At 38.2% G+C, this 21825-nt stretch overlaps 1 protein-coding gene across 5 annotated transcripts in view; it reads right to left on the bottom strand.

Annotated features, from left to right (window-relative positions):
- ppp1r13b (protein phosphatase 1 regulatory subunit 13B) overlaps positions 1 to 18930 on the bottom strand; it is a 76028-nt gene extending 57098 nt beyond the window's left edge. Inside the window, exon 1 of one of the 5 annotated variants that reach the window (XM_062968530.1) lies at positions 18647 to 18930. In XM_062968530.1, the coding sequence (XP_062824600.1) occupies positions 18647 to 18655 (9 nt within the window). In that variant the 5' untranslated portion in view covers positions 18656 to 18930. Of the gene's footprint in view, positions 1 to 3068; positions 3289 to 18646 lie in introns of those variants that run through there. The other 4 variants (XM_062968529.1, XM_062968528.1, XM_062968532.1 and 1 more) reach the window with 4 other exon arrangements.
- Positions 18931 to 21825: the final 2895 nt, after the last annotated feature.

Here is a 21825-nt window from a genome sequence, read left to right on the forward strand (position 1 = left end):
TTGTTTTCACCCTCAATTAAACTAGTAAAGGCTCAAATAAGAAGGAGTCAGGAACATAAACTCATTTGGTGATGAATTCTTCCACCATGCCATCCCAAGAAAAAGGCAGCACCTGATTTGGAACCACCACAAAACAGGCATAACATTTTGGCTGTTGAGAGATTGCTATCTGCTGTCACTTAAAACAGACATAAATTATCTGGGTTCCTTTCACATGGCACAAATATAGATTGTTGCTCCAGAAACTAAAATATGAACCAATTTATTTAAAGAAGAGATTCCACTTAAATATGAGGGAAAACGCTCTGACAGTTAAAGGTTTTGATTGTGGCTAAGAGTGTATTGAATTCTTCTATGGAAATCTTTAATACTGGATGGCCATCTCTTTGGAGTACTTTACGTGCATAGTCCTGCATGGCAGGGGATCAGACTGAATGATCCTTGAAATCTATTCCAACTCTATATCTCTATGAATGAGAGACCTTAAAGAGACTGTTATTACTAGCCCTAAATTATAATGCAAATCAAACTCTCTCCACTCATAGGCTTCAGTTTGGCACCACCCCTTCCTACTGCTTATCCAGGTCACCAAACATCTATAGCAGCAAGGCCTTGCTCTGGGACTTCCACTAGATTACAAATACGTTAAATAAAGTCTATTATTATTAGATCAAAATAACATCTTTTATACACCAAGGGCTACATGTGATGCAAGGCTGGAAGGTCAAACCCATAGTCCAGCAATTTCTTCTTTTCGCTGATGAGTGAAGAGACTCTCAATAATCCTGATATACCTGTGGATCCCGATACAGATTATCATTTCCTCAGTGCTAGTGGCAATGGGAAAATAATAATCTATGAGTGAAACCAGCTGGAAATTGAGTGATTGGGGTGGGATACAACAGAGGTAATGGGGTTTCAGGAAACTGATGAGAGCTTTAGGACTTAGAGCAGTGGTTCTCAACCTGTGGGTCCCCACGTGTTTTGGCCTACAACTCCCAGAAATCCCATCCTGTTTACCAGCTGTTAGGATTTCTGGGACTTGAAGGCCAAAACATCCAGTGACCCACAGGTTGAGAACCACTGACTTAGAGGGATACAGGATGTACATCCTAGCACTAAACCAGTGGTTCTCAACCTGTGGGTCCCCAGATGTTTTGGCCTTCAATTCCCAGAAATCCTAACAGCCAGTAAACTGGCTGGGATTTCTGGGAGTTGTAGGCCAAAACGCCTGGGGACCCACAGGGTGAGAACTACTGCACTAAATCTTCAAGGCTTTCCCAACAGCAACTCAGGGACTAAATCTCTGAATCTGTAATTTCAGGGTATCTTGATATCCCAGGAGGGGCATTAGAAGTCATAGGAATTAAATGACAGCATCCTGGGTACAGATATCCAAGGAAGATGTAATTCTTAGGGTCTTGTCACATCAGGATACTGGAAATCTCTCTGCCAGAAAGAAGAAAATGAGCAACTCACAGGGAGGTTGGGATGGTAGAGGCTTCTAGGCTACAGGGCACAACCAAGGACAAAATAACCAAAATGAAACCTTAATTCAGAATGGGATCAAACTTCAAGGCTGGGTTCAGTTCAGAGTAAAAATAAACCATAAATTAGTTCATATGATGATAGCTCATTCCCAATAAAAGCTGGAGTGACCATCCCAACATAATTTGGTGGACGTTTAGCACATTAGGATATAAAGCTTTAAGGTTACAAAATCTATGTCATGGTTTTTAAGTGGAAATTTTTAAATACTTTATATATTTAATCCTGTTTTAATGTTTGCATATTTGTATATTTTAAATTGTATGCTGAAGCTTTTATTAGTCTCCTGTGGAAGAAATAAAGTGGGGTATAAATAAATAAATAAATAATATGCAAAGAAGAGTAGCAGTTCTAAACAGTAAATGAATCTCCAACTGCACAAAACAATAATCACATGAAATGATCAAAATGTGTTTGTATGTGATATTAAGGGTGTTTTTCACCTTGATATATGTTGATATAGCATCCTAAGTACAGGATGGCCAGTATATATCTAAATAAGTATTCAAGGCAATTCATGTTTTTATTTTGTTTCTAGGCACAGGAAATTAAAAAAACACAACTGTCACTTGTGAAAAATAGTTTAAGCCATGACCTTACAAATCATTACTGCCAGGTCAAGGAGGGAGGATCAACCTTGCCAATATCTAAGCTCTACATACCTTTGTTCAATATGACAGGATGCATTGCCTTGCCAACCTACAAATATTTGTCAAGATACACAAAACCAGAAGTGATCTCTTGAACATGCCCTCATTTGTGAAGTACATAAGACCATCAGAAGAGTAGTGTTACATTGTGATACAACTCAACAGCTACATTCATGACAGAATTATTTCAATAAACACTCATTTGAGAGTAATAAATAAAAGTTTCCTTTGCTAAGAAATATGAGTTGTTTACCTGTAACCGTGTTTCTTCGAGTGGTTATCTGTGGAATCCGCACATATGGTATTGATTATACCTATCATATGTGCTGATTCCACAGACACCACGAGGGAGAAATGGGATTTTTTTTAAAAAAATGGTTTACCAATATCAAGATTAAAACCATAATAATGCATTTTTACAAACAGCAGTGAATTATTGTCATCCCACCAAATGAAGCTTAAGGTAACTCATAGCATACTATAAGCAAAAGAAGTAGGGGAGGATGTATGCTGATAATAAGATATTTCTCACAAACTTCTAGTGGTCATTATTACAAATATCTACAATCTAATTCTGTAAATTCTAAGCTACAAAATACCAAATATGATACAGATATGGCTACTTTTCATGACCTCCCGTGACCATGATTATTAATATCCTTTATTCTGCAACAACAGGATTAATGTATACAAGCAAAGAAACAAATTATAAAACAACTACACATGTAAACATAGAATGAGAGAACAGATATAAATCTCTAAAAATTAAATAAGCATTGCTTGTTTAAAAGACAAGAACCGGAAGGTATTGATGAAAATACTATGTAAAAGAATAAAAGAATAAAGCCAGTTATCTCAGTTCACTCTCACCTTTCTTCTCATTATTTTGTTTATTTTCCCGTTTCTTTGCTTGACACCATTTCTTCCCAGTTGCCAAGTATTCTCTTTTGATGTGTTTAATACACTTTCAAGAATCATTCTTAAAATATTCATCAGTAAATTTCAATTTTTTTAAATAAAATGTAATAAAAAATAGAGTGCTGGAATCAGAAATAATTTTGGTGCACACGTTACAGTGTGTGAATCTACTTAAATGGCTATTCCTCTGGTCTGCTGGGAAATGAATACAAGAGGTAATGACATGCCAAGATAAGACAGCCTAATGAAAGAAGGCAGAGCACAGTTGTGACAGCAAGGAGATATGCTGGAATGGGTTTTGCCTAAATAGGTAAGGTTATATGAGGAGTTCTTTTCATCAAGTGTGTACTGCTAACTGTGCATTACTTTATGAAATGTCGTATCTAAACAATGGGCAAAATTTAAGACTACTGTCACATTACTTTAGTAGAAAAAGTAAACTTGATTCCCTCGCTGTTCACTCAAACTTATTTTAACATGCTTCAAGAAAGCTATGTATAGGATAGCTCTGGCTTCCAATTATATAAAATCAATGTAAAAAATGAATATCAACCTATATTTTAGTTACAATTGTAGCTGTGACACATGATCAAAGGTACTAAAGATTTCTACAATGTAAGAGAAAGTGACACTGGTAAGCAGGATTCGTAACTAGAAATCCCATGTTCAGTGTACAAGTTTGCTCCTGACTATTTTCAATCTGCTGCAATCAAATCCCCTATTGAGTTATACTGGCTTGTTTTTAGTATGATACCCACCCCAACTTTGCAACCCACATCAAGCAAGAATGGAAAAGAGAGGAAAGTTCCCAGTACTGGAATATTATCCCATATTGAAGACAAAACTTACTAGACTCCAGAATGCAGTACAACACCTGGTAAAATTCAGCTGAGTGTTTTGTTCAGGAAGAAGATCCCACATGAACATAAATACTACCTAACATGACTAGTCATTTTGATTGAAGAAAACTGCATAGTAAACATAGTTAAGTATACCCTGCTCATATATAGTTGTACATATTCACGAAGGGCATTTTTTTAGACTTGTTCATACAGGTTATTTGCCGCTTCTCTTGGTTCTAAAAGTATCTTTTGAGTACATTATAGCTATGGGTATATAATAAGGAAGAAGTGGGATCCAATTTATCACGGGATACCTTGTCAAAAGCCTTAACAAAATCAAGATTTGCTCAACCACATCATTCCTTTCATTTACCAAACTCTGACAAAAAAAGAGATAAGAATAAACTGACATGATTTCTTTTTGATATATTCATGTTGACTTTTAGTGAGCATGGAATTCATTTTCTAAGTGATCATAGACTGTTTTATCTGCTGTATAATTTTTTCTGGTATTGATGTCAGGCTGACTAGAAAGTAATTATTTGGGTCCTCTTTGTTTGGGTCCACAGTTGAAGATGGGAAAGGGGTTTCTCCTGCTCTCCAGGAATTCTCAAATAAATGGCCAGTTCTTTTAATACTCTTGGATATAATTAATTTGGCACTGCAGACTTTAATTCATTTAAAGTAGCCAGATATTCCTATAATGCCTTTTTAACTATTCTGTACTCCATTATCCCCCAGTTGAACAAAATTTACCTTTTGGGAAAAGATTGAGGAAAAGAGAGTGTTTTCCTATGGACATAACTAGAAAGCCCTTTTTATTGTTTTTAATCTCTCTAGCAAACCTGAGCTCGTTCTGTACTTTACTTTTCTGATTTTGTCCTAATTTTACATACACCAGCTGCGATATAAATATACTGTATTTTTTTCTACATCTGGAAATCTAAGACTATGCGTATAACCAAAGTTTTCATAAAGAAGATATAAAAAGAAACAAAACACAAATCTGCGCAGATGCTCAGAAATATATATTGAGATGGATTTAATGGCTTGTTTATGCTATGGCCCAAGACATTTACAGTGTTCCCTGATTTATCGCAGGGGTTAGGTTCCAGGACCACCCGCAATAAATGAAAATCCATGAAGTAGGGACACTATATATTTATACATTATTTTAGTAGTTATACACTATTTTAAGTATTTATCAACCAATCATATGTTGATAGATCGCCTCCTTCTCCTTCCGTTGCTGCTTGGGTTCCTTTTCTCTCCCTTCGGCTTCTCCTTCCTCCCTTCCTTAGGCTGTAAATTGTAATTTTATATGATTTATAATATTCTTTTAGAGTTTATTGAAAAACCGTGAAACAGCGAATCTACAAAAAGCGAACCGCGAAGTAGTGAGGGAACACTGTATATTGTGTTTGACACAATATGGCAGAAAATCCCACTAAATGAGAAATATTATTGTTTTGAGTCCAAAAGCAAGTTACTGCACTCATGGTTGAAACAATCTATGGAATTAGAACTGAAGGCTTGAAACAATGGAGAATAGTATTTTAAATGCAATACTTTCACACCATGGTGTCACAATTCAAAACCATTTTGGGGCATCAACTACAGATATAAAAGATAGCACAAATTGTGAAATTACTTTGTATTCTCCTTAGATATAGAGAGAAATTACCATATATACTCGAGTATAAGCTGGATTTTCAGCCCTTTTTAAGAGCTGAAAAAGCCCCCCTCGGCTTATACTTAAATGAGGGTCCTGACCAGCTTATATTCGGGTTGGCTTATACTTGAGTATATATATGGTAATCAGAGTTGGACAGTCTTATCTTAAATTACACTTTTATGTAAATATTCAAAACATTTAGCCTCAATTAATATAATTTTATTGGTATCTATTTTTATTTTTGAAATTTTTATTTTTGAAATTTACCAGTAGCTGCTGCATTTCCCATCCTTGTCTTATACTCGAGTCAATAAGTTTTCCCAGTTTTTGTGGTAAAATTAGGTGCCTCGACTTATACTCAATTATATACTGCACTTTACTGTTTAGATAAACACGGATATCCAATAAAGTGTCAATTATTATTAATTTAGAGATGTTATTGTGAAGAAACAATACTTGCATTCTACATTGGGAGATTTTCACCATACTCAGTATCTCATTTCCTGGGTAATTTATTACTTCTACTCATTTTTATCTGGCTGAAATAATGGTGCATAAGCAGTCAGTTCTTCAAAAGATTGAGAACAAAAGTGCTTATAATATTGCTACTTCATTAACTCACTCATGGTATAAATACCTGATAGTATACCTTATATAGCATGTATAAATGAACTACACATATAAGTCAAGGGCAGATTTGAGGTCAAAAATTATGGATTTGAGATGACCTGTAGAAAAATAATCATTCTGCAGAGAAGGAATGCATCAAAGCCACTTTGTGGGGACAGCCACCTCTACCTGCTACCCTTTTCCTGCCTAAGCATTCAAAAAGGAGAGAAGCGACATTATGGTAGAGAGAGTACAGAGGGCCTGTGCATCCTTTAGGCCAGTGGTTCTTAACCTGTGGGTCCCCAGATTTCTGGCCTTCAACTCCCAGAAATCCTTACAGCTGGTAAACTGGCTGGGATTTCTGAGAGCTGTAAACTAAAACACCTGGGGACCCAAAGGTTGAGAAATAGTGCTTTAGGCCCACAGATTAAGCTCTTGTGTTTCAACACTCTAGTCAGAGAGGGGCATAGTTACCTTTTTAGGAATTAAGGCAAAGTATTTCCTTTACCCATAGATGTCAACCCAGGGATGTTTAATTGATCCCAGGGATGTTTAACTGAACTTTCAAGAAATATTTGCCAGTAAATAGTGTAAGTAAATAACAAGTGGAGTTATTATGTAATGGTAACTGTTTTCGGGTTACTCAAAGCTGCAAAAGTTCTGAACTACTGTCCCCAGGAAGGTTTCATTCTCTATATGAATGATCAGGAAATACAGAAGGCTTCAGATGTTTTTGGACTTCAACTTTCAGCTACCATAACTAGTAGTGAAGGATTGTGGTTATTGAGATCTAACAACATCTGCAGCCTTCCTGGTTCAGAACCAGTACTTGATACACTGGTTGCTTTATAACAACCTAGATCAAACTACAGCAGAACTATAGAGCCTGTGATTGACAGAGTGGTCCATGAGATTCATTCGCTTGGTCCACACTGCCAAATAAATAAACTATGATTAGCCCCACGATTTGATTTCTTTCTTTCTTTCTTTCTTTCTTTCTTTCTTTCTTTCTGTCTGTCTGTCTGTCTGTCTGTCTGTCTGTCTGTCTGTCTTTTTCTTTTCTTTTCTTTTCTTTCTCTCTCTCTCCCTTTCTTTCTTTCTTTCTTTCTTTCTTTTCTTTTCTTTCATGATAGAAGCCATTGTGAAAAAATTACCAAGATGTACACAAGTCTATGCTTATTCTATTTTAATTTGTAGGACAAAAAAAATATTAAGTGGTACATCAAGCCACACACAGAACAATTTTCAAGTAGTCCACAGGATGAAAAGTTTGAGATAGAGGAAGGTGATTTTTTTTCAATCAGCAAGAGTCCCTTAAGAAGGCAGACCCTTTCAGAAGCTCTTTAAGACTGAAAGGTAAAATCCCACCACTCTTAGCTTGTAGGGAAGTGCTGCTAACGGGTTAAATGCGTGCAACAATTTGAAATATTGTTATTTTAGCAACGCAGAGGGCAAAGCTGGGTGCACAAAAATGTCCTGGGGTCCTAAAGCAAGCTCTTCTTAGAAGCCAAGCTAAATTGAGATTGCCATTCTTTGGCCATATTATGAGAAGACATGACTCACTAGAAAAGGCAAACATGCTTGGTATGGTAGAAGGCAGCAGGAAAAAAAGAAAACTGCATTTCAGATGGATAGAATTAATCAAGGAAGTGACTGCCCTAAGTCTGCAAGAGCTGACTAGGGAGCGGATAACAGGGTGATTTGAACAGCTCTCATTCATAGGGTCACCATAAGTCAACTTGAGGGCAGTTAACAACAAAATTTTGAATGGATGTCTATCCAAAAGTGTAACTATTAATGCATTTAATTTCTTCCTTGAGTTTTTGTAATTAAACAGGGATTGTAGGGAGCCACGGTTAAAGTAAATATCAGAACTGACATTGGCATGCATCTTGGGGATTAGCACAAATAGGGACTGGATAACCTTATTATTTAAAGAGGTGTCTGGAAGAAGCATGAGAGGCAGAACAGCCGCCCACTCCAATAAATTCTAATAACTTAAAACCAATTAACTCAAAGCATGGGGCTTAATTTCAGAATAAAACAGAAAATTTTAGGGGTTAACCCACATTGTTAGAAAGCAATCTAATGAAATAACAGTTCACCTGTTGGTTAACTAACTAGTTCTAAACTTTCCAAGAATCTGTTCTTTCATCCAGATTTAATAACAGAGAAAAATACAGCATTGCTTAATAGGAAATATAGCCCAGCTGCCTCAACACAGAAATTACATCTAACATAACTCAAATTAAAAAAAAATTCTGGAAATATTCTAACAAAAGGTAAAGGTAAAGATTTCCCCTGACGTTAAGTCCAGTCATGTCTGACTCTGGGGTGTGGTGCTCATCTCCATTTCTAGGCCAAAGAGCCGGCGCTGTCCGTAGACACCTCCAAGGTCATGTGGCCGGCATGACTGCATGGAGCGCCTTTACCTTCCCGCCGGAGCAGTACCTATTGATCTACTCACATTGGCATGTTTTCTAACTGCTAGGTTGGCAGGAGCTAGAGCTAACAGCGGCCGCTCCCGCCGCTCCCGGGGCTTGAACCTGGGACCTTTCGGTCTGCAGCTCAGTGCTTTAAAGCACTTTGCCACCGGGGCTCCTATCCTAACAAAGCACACTTACAAATTTCCTTAACAACTAATTTCACTCTTCAAACACAACTACAGTCAAAACAGCCATTTTGACTAAATAGTCATTCAGTAAGAAAGTGGCAAAACCATATCTGAGCACTCCTTGCTTTAAATAAAATCCCCTGTGAAGTTCATGGAAACTTAAAGGTACATACACACAATTATTTTGAATATTAATCTTCCTGAACCATATTGTTTAGTCTTACCACGGATCACTGAACATTTTTGTGCTGAATTTTAGCATAATATCATAATTATTTCACTATTCCTATCTATTTAAAAATAACTCCATTAGAATCATAGAGTTGGAAGAGACCTCGTGGGCCATCCAGTCCAACCCTAATCTGCCAAGAAGCAGGAAAATCGCATTCAAAGTACACCCCAACAGATGGCCATCCAGCCTCTGTTTTAAAGCCTCCAAAAAAGGAGCCTCCACGATAGTTTCTGAATGTGACTTCTATCTGACCGCTACTACCTTACTTGTCTCCGTGCATTCTCCAGTATGTGAACATAATTAAATTTGGATATCAAAACAGGACAACTACTAATCCACACAAAGCCCCTGGGGAACTCTGGGGTAGTCCAAAAGGTGTCCAAGTTGTATTCTGCTGGAAAATCTCAGTTCCCCTTTCTTCTTTGTCAAACCGTTATTGATAGATCCGGGAGTGCAGACAGAATCATCCTTACAGATGCTTCTCTCCTTGTAAAATTTGCAATCTACACAGGTGCTTGGAAACCGAAGAGTTGTGAGAGTGTGTGACTCACCCAAGGTCACCCAGAGAGTTTCCATGGATGAGTGGGGAATTGAAGTCTGGTCTCAGAGTCATTGTCTGACACTCAAACCACTACACCATGCAGGCTCATGCTTCTACTTTCTATAAAACACTGCAAAAAATCGTTCAAACAGAAACTGTAAATAGGAAGTGCAGTTTGTATTTTCTTTTTATCTACTTCTACATTTATTGTAAAGGGATTGGGAAAACCATGACACACCGGAAAATCTAAAATTATGAGATTCTGTGTTTTGACATTCAACAAATATCACTCTTAGAAATACTGAAAAGACCACATATTTAAAACATGGGCTTGTTTTGCCCTCAGTAACAAAATTTCATTTTGATTTAATACACTGTAATATTAAATTCAAGATAAGAATTTAGACATGATGGCACCACATAGTCCTAGTGAATTCTAAGCACTGCTCTTTTGCTTAACATTTTATCTCAGTCTAGCAGGAGCAGCCAACTTTCACATGTCCAAGGGCAACACACAAACTCTTCTGGACACAGTGTGACCATATCTGTTCCCATCCATTTTTTAAAAAACTATAAAACGCTCCTTGCACCACCATAGATTTTGAAGAGCAATTTTACAAGCTTTCAGTGTGATTGTAATCTAAAAAGAAGTTTTTCAAAACCAGACAAGCCTAAAAGACACTCACAATGTTGGGGGGGGGGGGATTCCCCCAGGGCCAAAAGAACTTGGGGAGCATTGTTCAGTAAAAATAAAGAGTGTGAAACATATTACAACCTCTACAGTATTTATACAACTTAAAAGCAGCACCTTGTTTGGCCTAGAGCAGTGGTTCTCAACCTGTGGGCCCCACAGTTTACCTGTGGGCTGGTAAACTGGCTGGGATTTCTGGGAGTTGTAAGCCAAAACACCTGGGGACTCACAGGTTGAGAACCACTGGCCTAGGGGCTTGGGCAGAGTTTGGAAAAATGTGGACTGTAGACCATATGTAGCTTCCCAGCAGTGTTTTTGTGGCTCCTAAGATCCCTCAAAATGTTGCCAGAATACCCACAAATGCCCTGAAGGGGCTAGAGGTAATTTTGTGTGGTTTTGTATTCTCCTAAACTATTTTAGGCCTCGTGGATAACTTTTTCTAACAAGAAGTTACCTACAAGTTACTTCTGGATCATATCTTGCTGTAAAATAAACTTTTCCTGGTTCCAAAATGGTACAGGGTGCCCATTAACTTGACAAAACTGCTCCCATATTCCCTAGATCAGGGCTTCCTAAACTTTTTCCACTCCTGACCTCTTTCTGCCTGATAAATGTTTATGTGACCCCAGGTATATAGGTATAAAAAGCAAACATTTACTGAAAATAAATAGGCATTTGCAAGGCTTGCTAAACAGGCTGATTTTCCTTTTTATGAAGTTCAGCTGAAGCATTTTCTGACAAATCCAATGTATATAGTGCATGCTGTTGCTAACAAATTCATGTCACATCTAAGGACCTCATCACATTGCTCAAAATAAGCATCCTAGGAAGCTTAGAGCCTTTTTCAGGGTCGGAGCTCCATGGCAGCCATCAGACAATGGCAGCCTCCACCCCTAACCAGGAGTAAAAGCATGTTGTGCTGGCTCTAATAGAACTAGCACATTTCTTCCCTATTTAGGCAATGCTTCCCCTGTATGATGGGGGAAGCGTTGCCGTCCCCCTAACACCTGCTGTTTCACCATGCCTGCTGGCAAAATGGCACCGAGGGGGGGGGGGGGGTTCCCCATGTGATGAGGTAGTAAAACAACCTGTAGGTGACATTCAGAAATATTTTTCTGTTGCCAGATTTTTTTGAACTGAAGATTGAATTAAGGTAGATGTCACAATTTAAGAAGCAATGGCCTTTATGACATTTGGGACTTTTTTTTGCCAGGGATGCGGCCTTCCAATATCCCCCAATAGTTAAAAAGATAAAGGTTTCCCCTGATGTTAAGTCCAGTCGTGTCCTACTCTGGGGGTTGGTGCTCATCTCCATTTCTAAGCCGAAGAGCCGGCGTTGTCCGTAGACACCTCCAAGGTTATGTGGCCGGCATGACTGCATGGAGCACCCCAATAGTTACCCACCCCTTATTTTACATAATTATACAATTACAATAGAAAAGTTAAATAATCATCTAAAAAGCTAAGCATTTCACAGGGACAATTATGCAACCCACTAATAATTCATATAATGGTATAACAAAAAAGGCATCCACCTTAATCCAATAATTTTTCTATCCAGACTGCATTGAGCAGGAGAGAAACAAATGATAGGATATAGAGTAGGATATAGATCTTTTCTCCATACTTCCTCTCATGGAAATATTCACATTTCAACTCATAATAGGAGTTTTGATTGCATTACAGTAGGGCACTGGTATCTGCTGAAATGTAGTCCCAGGACTCCTGTGGATATTAAAATCTGTAGATGCTCGTCCCATTATATATGATGGTGTTCCTTAATACAATGGCAAAATTAATGTTTGAGTCTTGGATTTTTAAAAAATATTTTCAAGACGTGGATGGTTGAATTCACAAATACAGAATCAGCAGATACAAAGGACTAACATGTCAGTACAAAATAACTTATAATGCTTTTCCCTATGCAAACTTCCGTTTAAAGAAATAGGATAGCAAGGAATTGAAAAATACTGAAACTAAGGGAGAATGAGTTGGGAAAAGCTATGTCTGGGTCACTGCCTGTAGGTAGCAAAGCTACTTTCAAAAGGAAATGACACTCCATCCTGGGTTGAAAAGAAACACTGGCTTAAAGAGGAGCAACCCACAACAGGATGTTTCCTCCTCTACTGCTGGAAGACAAATCTGTGGGTTCCTGGCACAAGGGATGGGCTAAAGAGTTGCTCTATACAAAGGCTTCCTTCCTCCAAAGCAGCATATGGCATTGCAATTTTCTATGTGGTATCCTGCTCTGAAGACATTATTTTCAATATTGTGGTACAAGAAGACTGATATCTGATTACACCAGCCTTTTTATTACAGAACATAAGCACTTAATGAAGCTTTGCAACAGGGACTTCAATGGAATTAAATAATTCTATGTGGTTTGAGAATTGCTGCCATGGACTCAAAACTACTGTGGTCAAATCAAAGTATTTCTGCTTGTACTTAGTTCTTCATTCACAAGGTTAGATCATCAAACAACTAAATATGGTACTGTATATGCATAACCCTTTCATAATAAAGCATTATAATACCGAAGGTCAAGGCAGAGTTGCACTGTAATCTCAGGTTTTGTAGGCAAAATTTACTGCATTGTGAAGAAGTAAAGGATATTATTGTATGACTAGTAATTATTCAAAATATCTCCATAAATAGAGTTTCAGAGCCAATTATATCAGCCTTATTTTTTCTAAAAGTTACTGAAGTAGCATCAAAAGATCATTAATATGACTCAGGTCTCATATGGCACAGTATGTAATACAAGAATGAAATGAATATGAAATCTAAACACTAACAAATGGATATTATAATAAAAACTAAATCAATGTGTCAGAACTGCTCCTAAAATCAAAGACAGGCAGTCCCCAAGTTATGAGAAAATAGGTTCTGTAGGTTTGTTCTTGTTTGTAAATTGTAGCAGGTACATTTTGTAAGTGTAGCTCCAGCCACATATAAATATACATATTAGCTTTGGAAAGGATAGAGAAGGGTTAACACCCCTGTTGTGTTTGTTTTGCTGTCTGTGCCCCTGTTCAGAAGATTTTACCTTACTTTCTGTCCCTGTGATAATTGGATTTTGAAAAAATTAACTTGTTGTGAAAACGAAAGCTTCAACTGAGACACCTTGCCCCCATGATAACTCTTTCAGGAGTGAATTTCCCTTCCTAAAGGTAGATTTCTCTCACATCTTGTTGTCTCACCCTTGTTTGTAACTATGAGTCATTTGTAAGACAGATGTTTCTAACTCGGGGACTGCCTATGTATACAATACTACACTCAGAAGACACAAGTTATGCTTTCAGCCACACACCATTGCCTGAATCCTATTGGCTATTCCCAGAAGGTGCAGATCCAGTTAATCAACTGTTAAATAGTGAGTGGATACATAAGCAAACCACATTAATTTAATGGGTTTGTTCTGCTAGGGATTAAAAATAGGATTCAGGCCTATATCTGTAAACTGACTGCAAAATTTCTACAGCTACCTTTTAAAACCATGTACCGTTTTGTATATTTATATGCTATGGCTCTGATAGCCCAAATCATTAGACTGGATTTTTTTATTAGCACTATGTTCATACATCTTGGTGGGATATATTCTACAGGAGGTGTTTAATAGATTGCATCTGCAAAAAGGTTGCATGCATTACATAAGAATTTCATGCATGTAAGTATTTTCTAGAGGCTTTTTAATTCCATTCATCCCAACATCTATTTGCCAGTTCTAATATAAAATCACTGTACAATGCAGGGGTTCTTTTCCTCTGCTGGGAATTAAAATAATAGTCCATTTGTAATAATATTTATGCTGAAAACAGGCATTTTCTGTAGTTCTCATGCTCTCTTAAATCAGAAAACAGAGATCTTCTTTATTTTGCTCCTGCATTTTTCTTAATAAAATGTTGCATGCTATTTCATCACATAATCTTAGACAAGCATTCTCCTGCATTCCTAATGAGTACTGCAGGGAATCCCCTTCCTTATTTTTAGGATGCCAAATGATTTTGGAAATTTTAACGTCTTTAAACTCACTCCTTTCAAATACCAAAGACCAGTTCAGAAAAAGATAGTACTGTACCTGAACCAAATAAATGAATAATTCACCACACTTAAGCACTAATTATAAATACATAATACATAAAGCAGTACATTCTTTCCCTTTACATTAGAAGAAAATTACACCAACAACGAAAATGTTTCCAAAGAAACAGTGATTTCTTAAAACAAAATATTATACTAATACAAGAAATGTCAAACCACATTATTTTAAGCTGAGATGAGCAGCAAAAATACCAGCTGCAAGCATGGATGCATCTCCAGGAAGGGGAAAGATTCCATAGATAGATAGATAGATAGATAGATAGATAGATAGATAGATAGATAGATAGACAGACAGACAGACAGACAGACAGACAGATAGGCAAGCAGAGAATTCAACAGATATAAATCTGAATTTATTCAATGGGACATTCTTAATTAAGAATATCCATTGGAGAGAATATGCACAACTGAAGGGTTCAGCAAGCTGCACATCATTCATATGCAAGTATGCATTGGACTGCAGCCTGTATGTATCTCACTCTGGTCCTACTCCTGTCACGCACCTCAAAATGCACACTTTGATGCATACTCACAAGGTCAGAATCATATATGTCTGACAGTGAAAAGATTAAAACACATGTACATCTCACAGTTCTTTTATAATGACTGCTCCCCTCCTTAATGAGATATTAAATAAATAAAAGGGCAATCAATTATTATTTTTATCATCATCATCATCATCATTGAAATTAACCTTTAAGCAATAATCACACAAAAAGGATAAGCTCCCAAGGAGCTGCTGTTAGAAATAATCATGGATTAGGTTTTTATTTCTACAGGAGCAGCTTAAATCTCTCTCCCAAGCGGGAGAGTGGGAGGGCTGGAGTGCAGAAAGAAGAGAGAGCAGCTAACCTGCATATGTCCCCTCCCAAAAGGAAAGAAAAAGAAGGGAGAAGGAAGACAGAGAAGACATAAGCTTTTCATGTATTTGCCAAAAGGAAATTCAGTGGGCCCTTGATATCCACTGAGGTTTGGTGAGGGGGTGCTGGTCCATACCAGAATCTGTGGATGCTCAAGTCACATCGTGTGACAATACAAATATATTCATAGCCCATCAAATATGAATTTAGACAAATATGTTTTAAAATACATATTTAGTATTAAGTCAGGCCTAAATGTAGCATCCTTGCTTGTCAAACTGCAATATACCTGAACATGCATGTGCGTTCCCTTCACAATGAGTGTGATATATATGTAGCATCTTTTAAATTGCATGTGAACCTCCATACCAAATGTCAAATAGAATTGTTTGGCAGTGGAACAGATTGGCTTGGAGACTCTCATATGGACTCTCCTTCTTTGGAGACATTTAAATAGGGGGTTGGGTGGCTCTGTCAGGAGTGCTTTAGTTGTTTCTGCACAGCAGAATGGGGTTGGACTAGATGCCCCCCTGTGGTCTCTCCCAACTATAAGATGTCACGTGAAGCATGGTAAAATGGTGTCCCTTGTCTAAAATGTTTAACTGATTGAACTGAAGAAAATTTTCAAGTTGTGAATGGTGGAATAAATGGATACAAAGTTATATCTAGGAGGTCTGTCAGGCTGAGGAAAAAGCTCCAGCAGGATGTCCCTGTCACATCCAGGAAGGCAGGAAGGATGGAAAAGAGGCAGGGGAAAGGGACTTGACAGGATGGTGTGCACTCTTTTATTATTTCATAGAACCATAGAGCTGGGCAAGACCACAACAGCCATCCAGTCCAACCCCATTCTGCCATACAGGAACACACAATCAAAACACTCCTGACAAATGGTCATCCATTCAGCCTCTGCTTAAAAACCTCCAGAGAAGGAGACTCCACCACGTTCCCAGGCTGCATATTCCCCTGTCAAATAGCTCTTATTGTCAGGAACCTCTTCCTGATGTTTAGGCAGAATCTCTTTTCCTGCAATTCGAATCCATGGCTCCATTGTGTCCTATTTTCTAGAGCAGCAGCAAACAAGCTGGTCCCTTCCTCAATGTGACGCCCTTTCATGTAGACATGGCTAATCATGCCTTCTTCGCTCCAAGATAAACACACATACATTTTTATTCATTCATATGTTCATTTTTGCAGGGAAGATAACAAGGTATGCACTCTCTCCTCCCCTCTGTCAGGGCATCTTAATAGGTGCTTAATAATAATATATATAATAATATAATAATATAACCTATTATGATCCTATTACATATGTTTATGTATGTAAGTATCATAATAGGATAAATTATATATATGTTGTATTTACTAAAATCTAATGCTCACCTTTTTTGACTAAATTACCATGCCAAAATTAGGGTGCACATTATATTTGTATAATGCGGTGAATCCTTTTTTGGGGGTTTTAGGGTTTTGAAAACTGAGGTGCACATTAGATTCAGTGGTGTGTTAGACTCAAATACGAGCAAAATATATATAATAGAATATATACACATGTAATCATAATAGGATCATAATAGGATAAATTATATATATATATACAATATTTACTCAAATCTAATGCTCACCTTTTTTTACTAAACTACCTTCCCAAAATTAGGGTGTGCATTAGATTTGCATATGATAAATACTTTTTTAGGTTTCAGAGTTTTGAAAATGGAGGTCCAAATTAGATTCGATGGCGTATTAGGCCTAAGTAAATATGAATAAAATATATAGGATCATAATAGGATAAACTATATAAACATATAATTTAGTAAATATATATATAATCATAATAGGATTATATATATATATATATATATATATATATATATATATATATATAATATGTGTAATAAGATCATAATAGGATGTAAAAGGATCATAATATGATACATCATATATACATATATACAGTAGAGTCTCACTTATCCAACATTTGCTTATCCAACATTCTGGATTATCCAACGCATTTTTGTAGTCAATGTTTTCAATATATCGTGATATTTTGGTGCTAAATTCGTAAATACAGTAATTACTACATAGCATTACTGCATATTGAACTACTTTTTCTGTCAGATTTGTTGTATAACATGACGTTTTGGTGCTTAATTTGTAAAATCATAACCTAATTTGGTTTTTAATAGGCTTTTCCTTAATCTCTCATTATCCAACATATTCGCTTATCCAACGTTCTGCCAGCCCGTTTATGTTGGATAAGTGAGACTCTACTGTATATGTATGTAATAGGATCATACAGTAGAGTCTCACTTATCCAACATAAACAGGCCGGCAGAACGTTGGATAAGCGAATATGTTGGATAATAAGGAGGGATTAAGGAAAAGCCTATTACACATCAAATTAAGTTATGATTTTACAAATTAAGCACCAAAACATCATGTTAGACATCAAATTTGTCAGAAAATGTAGTTCAATACACAGTAATGCTATATAGTAATTACTGTATTTATGAATTTAGCACCAAAATATCACAATATATTGAAAGCATTAACTACAAAAATGCGTTGGATAATCCAGAACGTTGGATAAGCGAGTGTTGGATAAGTGAGACTCTACTGTAACATGATACATTATATATGTGTGTGTTTGACAGTATCATAAAGGGGTAAATTATATATATATAATAGGATCATAATAGGACAAATTATACATACATATATATACTGTATATATAGTATATTATAGAACTACAGTAGAGTCTCACTTATCCAAGCTAAACGGGCCAGCAGAAGCTTGGATAAGTGAATATCTTGGATAACAAGGAGGGATTAAGGAAAGGCCTATTAAACATCAAATTAGGTTATGATTTTATAAATTAAGCACCAAAACTTCATGTCTTACAACAAATTTGACAGAAAAAGCAGTTCAATACGCAGTAATGTTTTGTTGTAATTACTGTATTTACGAATTTAGCACCAAAATATCACGATATATTGAAAACATTGACTACAAAAATGGCTTGGATAATCCAGAAGCTTGGATAAGCGAGGCTTGGATAAGTGAGATTCTACTGTATATATATAGATAAGAATCAGGATCTGTCCAGAAGGAAAGGCAGGGGCTGCATCCACACTGTAGAATTAATGTACTTTGACACCACTCTTGCCTGCCACAGCTCAATGCTGTGGAATCGTGAGAGATGTAGTTTCACAAGGTCTGCCTACACCAAACTGCGAATCCCAATATCCCGATTAAAGCGGTATCAGCTCGCATTACATCTACGGAAAAGGCTGCCTCTGAGCGCCCTTTCGGTTCCTTAAATGTGGAATCACCACAGCAACCCGTCCCAAAGGCCCCCTCCGCTCACCGGCATCATCTCCGCTTCGTGCGTCAGTCAGTCCAGCCCAGCCAGGCCGCCGTTTTCTCTGAGAGGGGAAATAAACGGAGACGAAGGCGGACGAGGCCCGGCCCCGCTGTCGCTGCCCTTCTGGCTGGCTCCCGCGTAAGAGTATGGCTGCCAGGCTTCGAGGTGCGGCGGTTGGAAATGCCGAAGCGCAGCCGAACAAGGCCGCCTCCGCCTCCTCTTCCTCCTCCTCCTCGTCGTCCTCTTTTCTCCTCAGAGTGTCTCCTCAGCGCCGATCCACAAGGGGTTAAACGGAAGCGGCTTCCTATTGGCCGAGGCAGGACACGGGGGAGGGGAAAGAGGCGGGGCTCCGCGGCAGGCGCTTGGAATGCGAAGGCCGCGAAAGGAGCAGGGAAGGTACACTGGACATTGCGCATGCGCACGCCTCTCTACCGGGCTCGCCTCCTGTTTGTACTCCACAATGCGCATGCGCACACAAACCACAAACAGGTTGATGACTACAGGTTGCGTTAGGTATCACCACCAAAACATGTTTTTGTCATCCCGTCAATGTATCAGTGACAAGCCTCTCTAGCTCTGAGGATCACCTGGGAAGGAATCCCACTGGAGCATTGCAGCACATCAAAATATATGGGAGTCACTCTGGACTGTGCTGTGACATATAAGAAGCAAGGCTTAACTGTCAAGCAAAAAGTGAGTGCTAGAAATAACATCATATGAAAGCTGATTGGCACAACCTAGGGATCACAACCAGACACAGTGAAGACATCTGTCCTTGTGCTTTGCTACTCTGCTGCTGAATACAAATGCCCAGTGTGGAATACATCTCACCACGTTAAAACAGTGGATGTGGCTCTTAATGAGACATGGTGCATTATCACAGGATGTCTACGCCTAACACCGCTGGAGAAATACTGTTTAGTCGGTATTGCACCACCTGACATCCACCGGGAAGTAGCCAATCATGAAAGGACCAAGGCATTGACATCACTGGCCCATTCTCTATTCAAATATCAACCAGCATGCCAACAACTTGAGTCAATAAACAGTTTTCTAAGATGTACAGACATATTTGCAGGAACACCCCAGCAAGCGAGAGTCCAAAAGCAGCAGGCTAAAACCCGGAACCTCAACCAGTGGCTGAAACTGGATGAGATACTCCCTCCTGAGCACACAGAAGACTGGGCGACTTGGAAGGCGCTGAACAGACTGCGCTCTGGCACCACGAGATGCAGAGTCAACTTTGAGAAATGGGGCTTCAAAGTGGAATTTGTGACATGTGAGTATGGAGAAGAGCAAACCACAGACCACTCACAACAATTCAGTCTGAACCTTGCCACATGCACAACGGAAAACCTCCTTACAGCCACACCAGAGGCACTAAGATAATCCAGTTCAAATCAGATATTGTGGATTTTCTGCTTTGATAACCTGGATTATCTGGCAGTGTAGAAAGGGCCCCAGACTTTTTTGGAAACTGGACAAGATCATTTGTAGGGACACCAAGACAATGGATATACTGTATTTCAAATATATTCTGGGGACCTGCTCAGTCTGCTTTGCTGTCCTGAGAAAATATACGTTTTCCTGCCCCGCTACTTACACTTTCTGTTTGTAGCCTGACATGACTGAGATACCTGTGTTTCCTACTCTAGGATCTTCCCAGTGTATTGTTTCTAGATAAAGGAAAGGCATTGCATTTAAGGAGAATCTGGGAAACATGTCCCACATGTCTCCCTAACAAATAACTTTCCATTCTGTTCTAGAGATGGGCAATTTCTGGCCTTCATAGTGCATAAGTTGCCCTCTTCTGCAGTGCTCCAAAAGAGTCCTCATTAAATTGTCATTGATTCTCCCAATTTTAGCTGAATTATAACCTGAACCCAGGAGGGTCCATGCTTCCCTGTAAATGCAAGCCTTTCACACTTGACAGATCTGCATTGCCAAAAAAAAAAAAAAAAAAAAAAAGACAAGCCCTGAAATCTTGTATGGCAAGATTCATAGCAACAACTTCCACATTGTTGCTTCTTCTGACAGCCATCTGATGCATGGTCACTCCTAAACAGATGTAGAACCTGATTCCATATAATTACCAAAAAGGTGCATCAAATACAATGTGGACATACATTTCTATTTTGTGCATGTGTAGGGTTTTAATGCTAGTAAATCTCATTGAGATAAATGAGGCTGATCCTGAATACTTATGGTGCGTGTACTTCCTCTGTGGTTTTTCATTCATATTCTTTCTCTCTCCCTCTTCACCCTTGCACTGCCCTGCCTCCTGAGATATCAAAAGCTTGTCTCTCTTTCTGTTGAGGTTTCTTTCTTCCGTTGGATTTGTATTGTTTATTTTTCATAGGCATTGATCTTGGCAGTGGATGGCACCAAAAGAGGAACACAGGAAACTGCCTGTGGAGTAATAGAAACCCAGTCTGGCAACATTAAAACATTGTGGAGGTGTCTCCATAGTTCTCAGACACATTATTTAAGCCTTAACTTTGTTGTTTTCTAAGGTCTTGCGTTGCATGTTGTGTGTGATTATTCCTCCAGAGAAATAGCCCATGTTTCTGACTATTATGAAGTACCTGTATATAAAAATAAATCCAATGACCTCTTGAAGAGGAGACATAGAAATCCAGGATGAAATCCCAGATCTCATATCGAGGGACCCCCTATAGGTCCTATTATACTTATTGACTACACCCTTCCAAGCTGAGACACAGATGCGGTTTCTTCAACCTCCTAATCAATACATTCAGTTATGTAACTCAGCTGCTCATTATTGTTGATATATTAAGACAGGGGAACACTGAAACTGTGCCCTTTCTTTGCAAATGTAGAGAATGGGTTAAAGAGTCAATTTGCTTGTTTTTCCAACTCCCAATAGGAACAAATCAGCAGGGAGGTTCTTGTTTGGCTGAAAATATTATTGGCCATTGCTCAGTTAAAGCATGGTTCTCATTAAACATTTGCTCCCAACGTCAATACAGAAAGGAATGCAAAAACATTGTCATTTGAACTTGTGTATATTCAACAGCAGGTTATTGCTGTCGGTGTTCGCTTCCTCGCCCTGTTGAAATCACTAGATTATCTACAGCCAAGCCCTGGAAGGACAGCTGTATCATAAAATACATTCAATGCCTTTCCCTCTCCCCACATGCCCCAGTCATTGCTTTGTGATT

Source organism: Anolis carolinensis, chromosome 1 (genome assembly GCF_035594765.1).
Source record: "Anolis carolinensis isolate JA03-04 chromosome 1, rAnoCar3.1.pri, whole genome shotgun sequence".
NCBI lineage: Eukaryota > Metazoa > Chordata > Lepidosauria > Squamata > Dactyloidae > Anolis > Anolis carolinensis.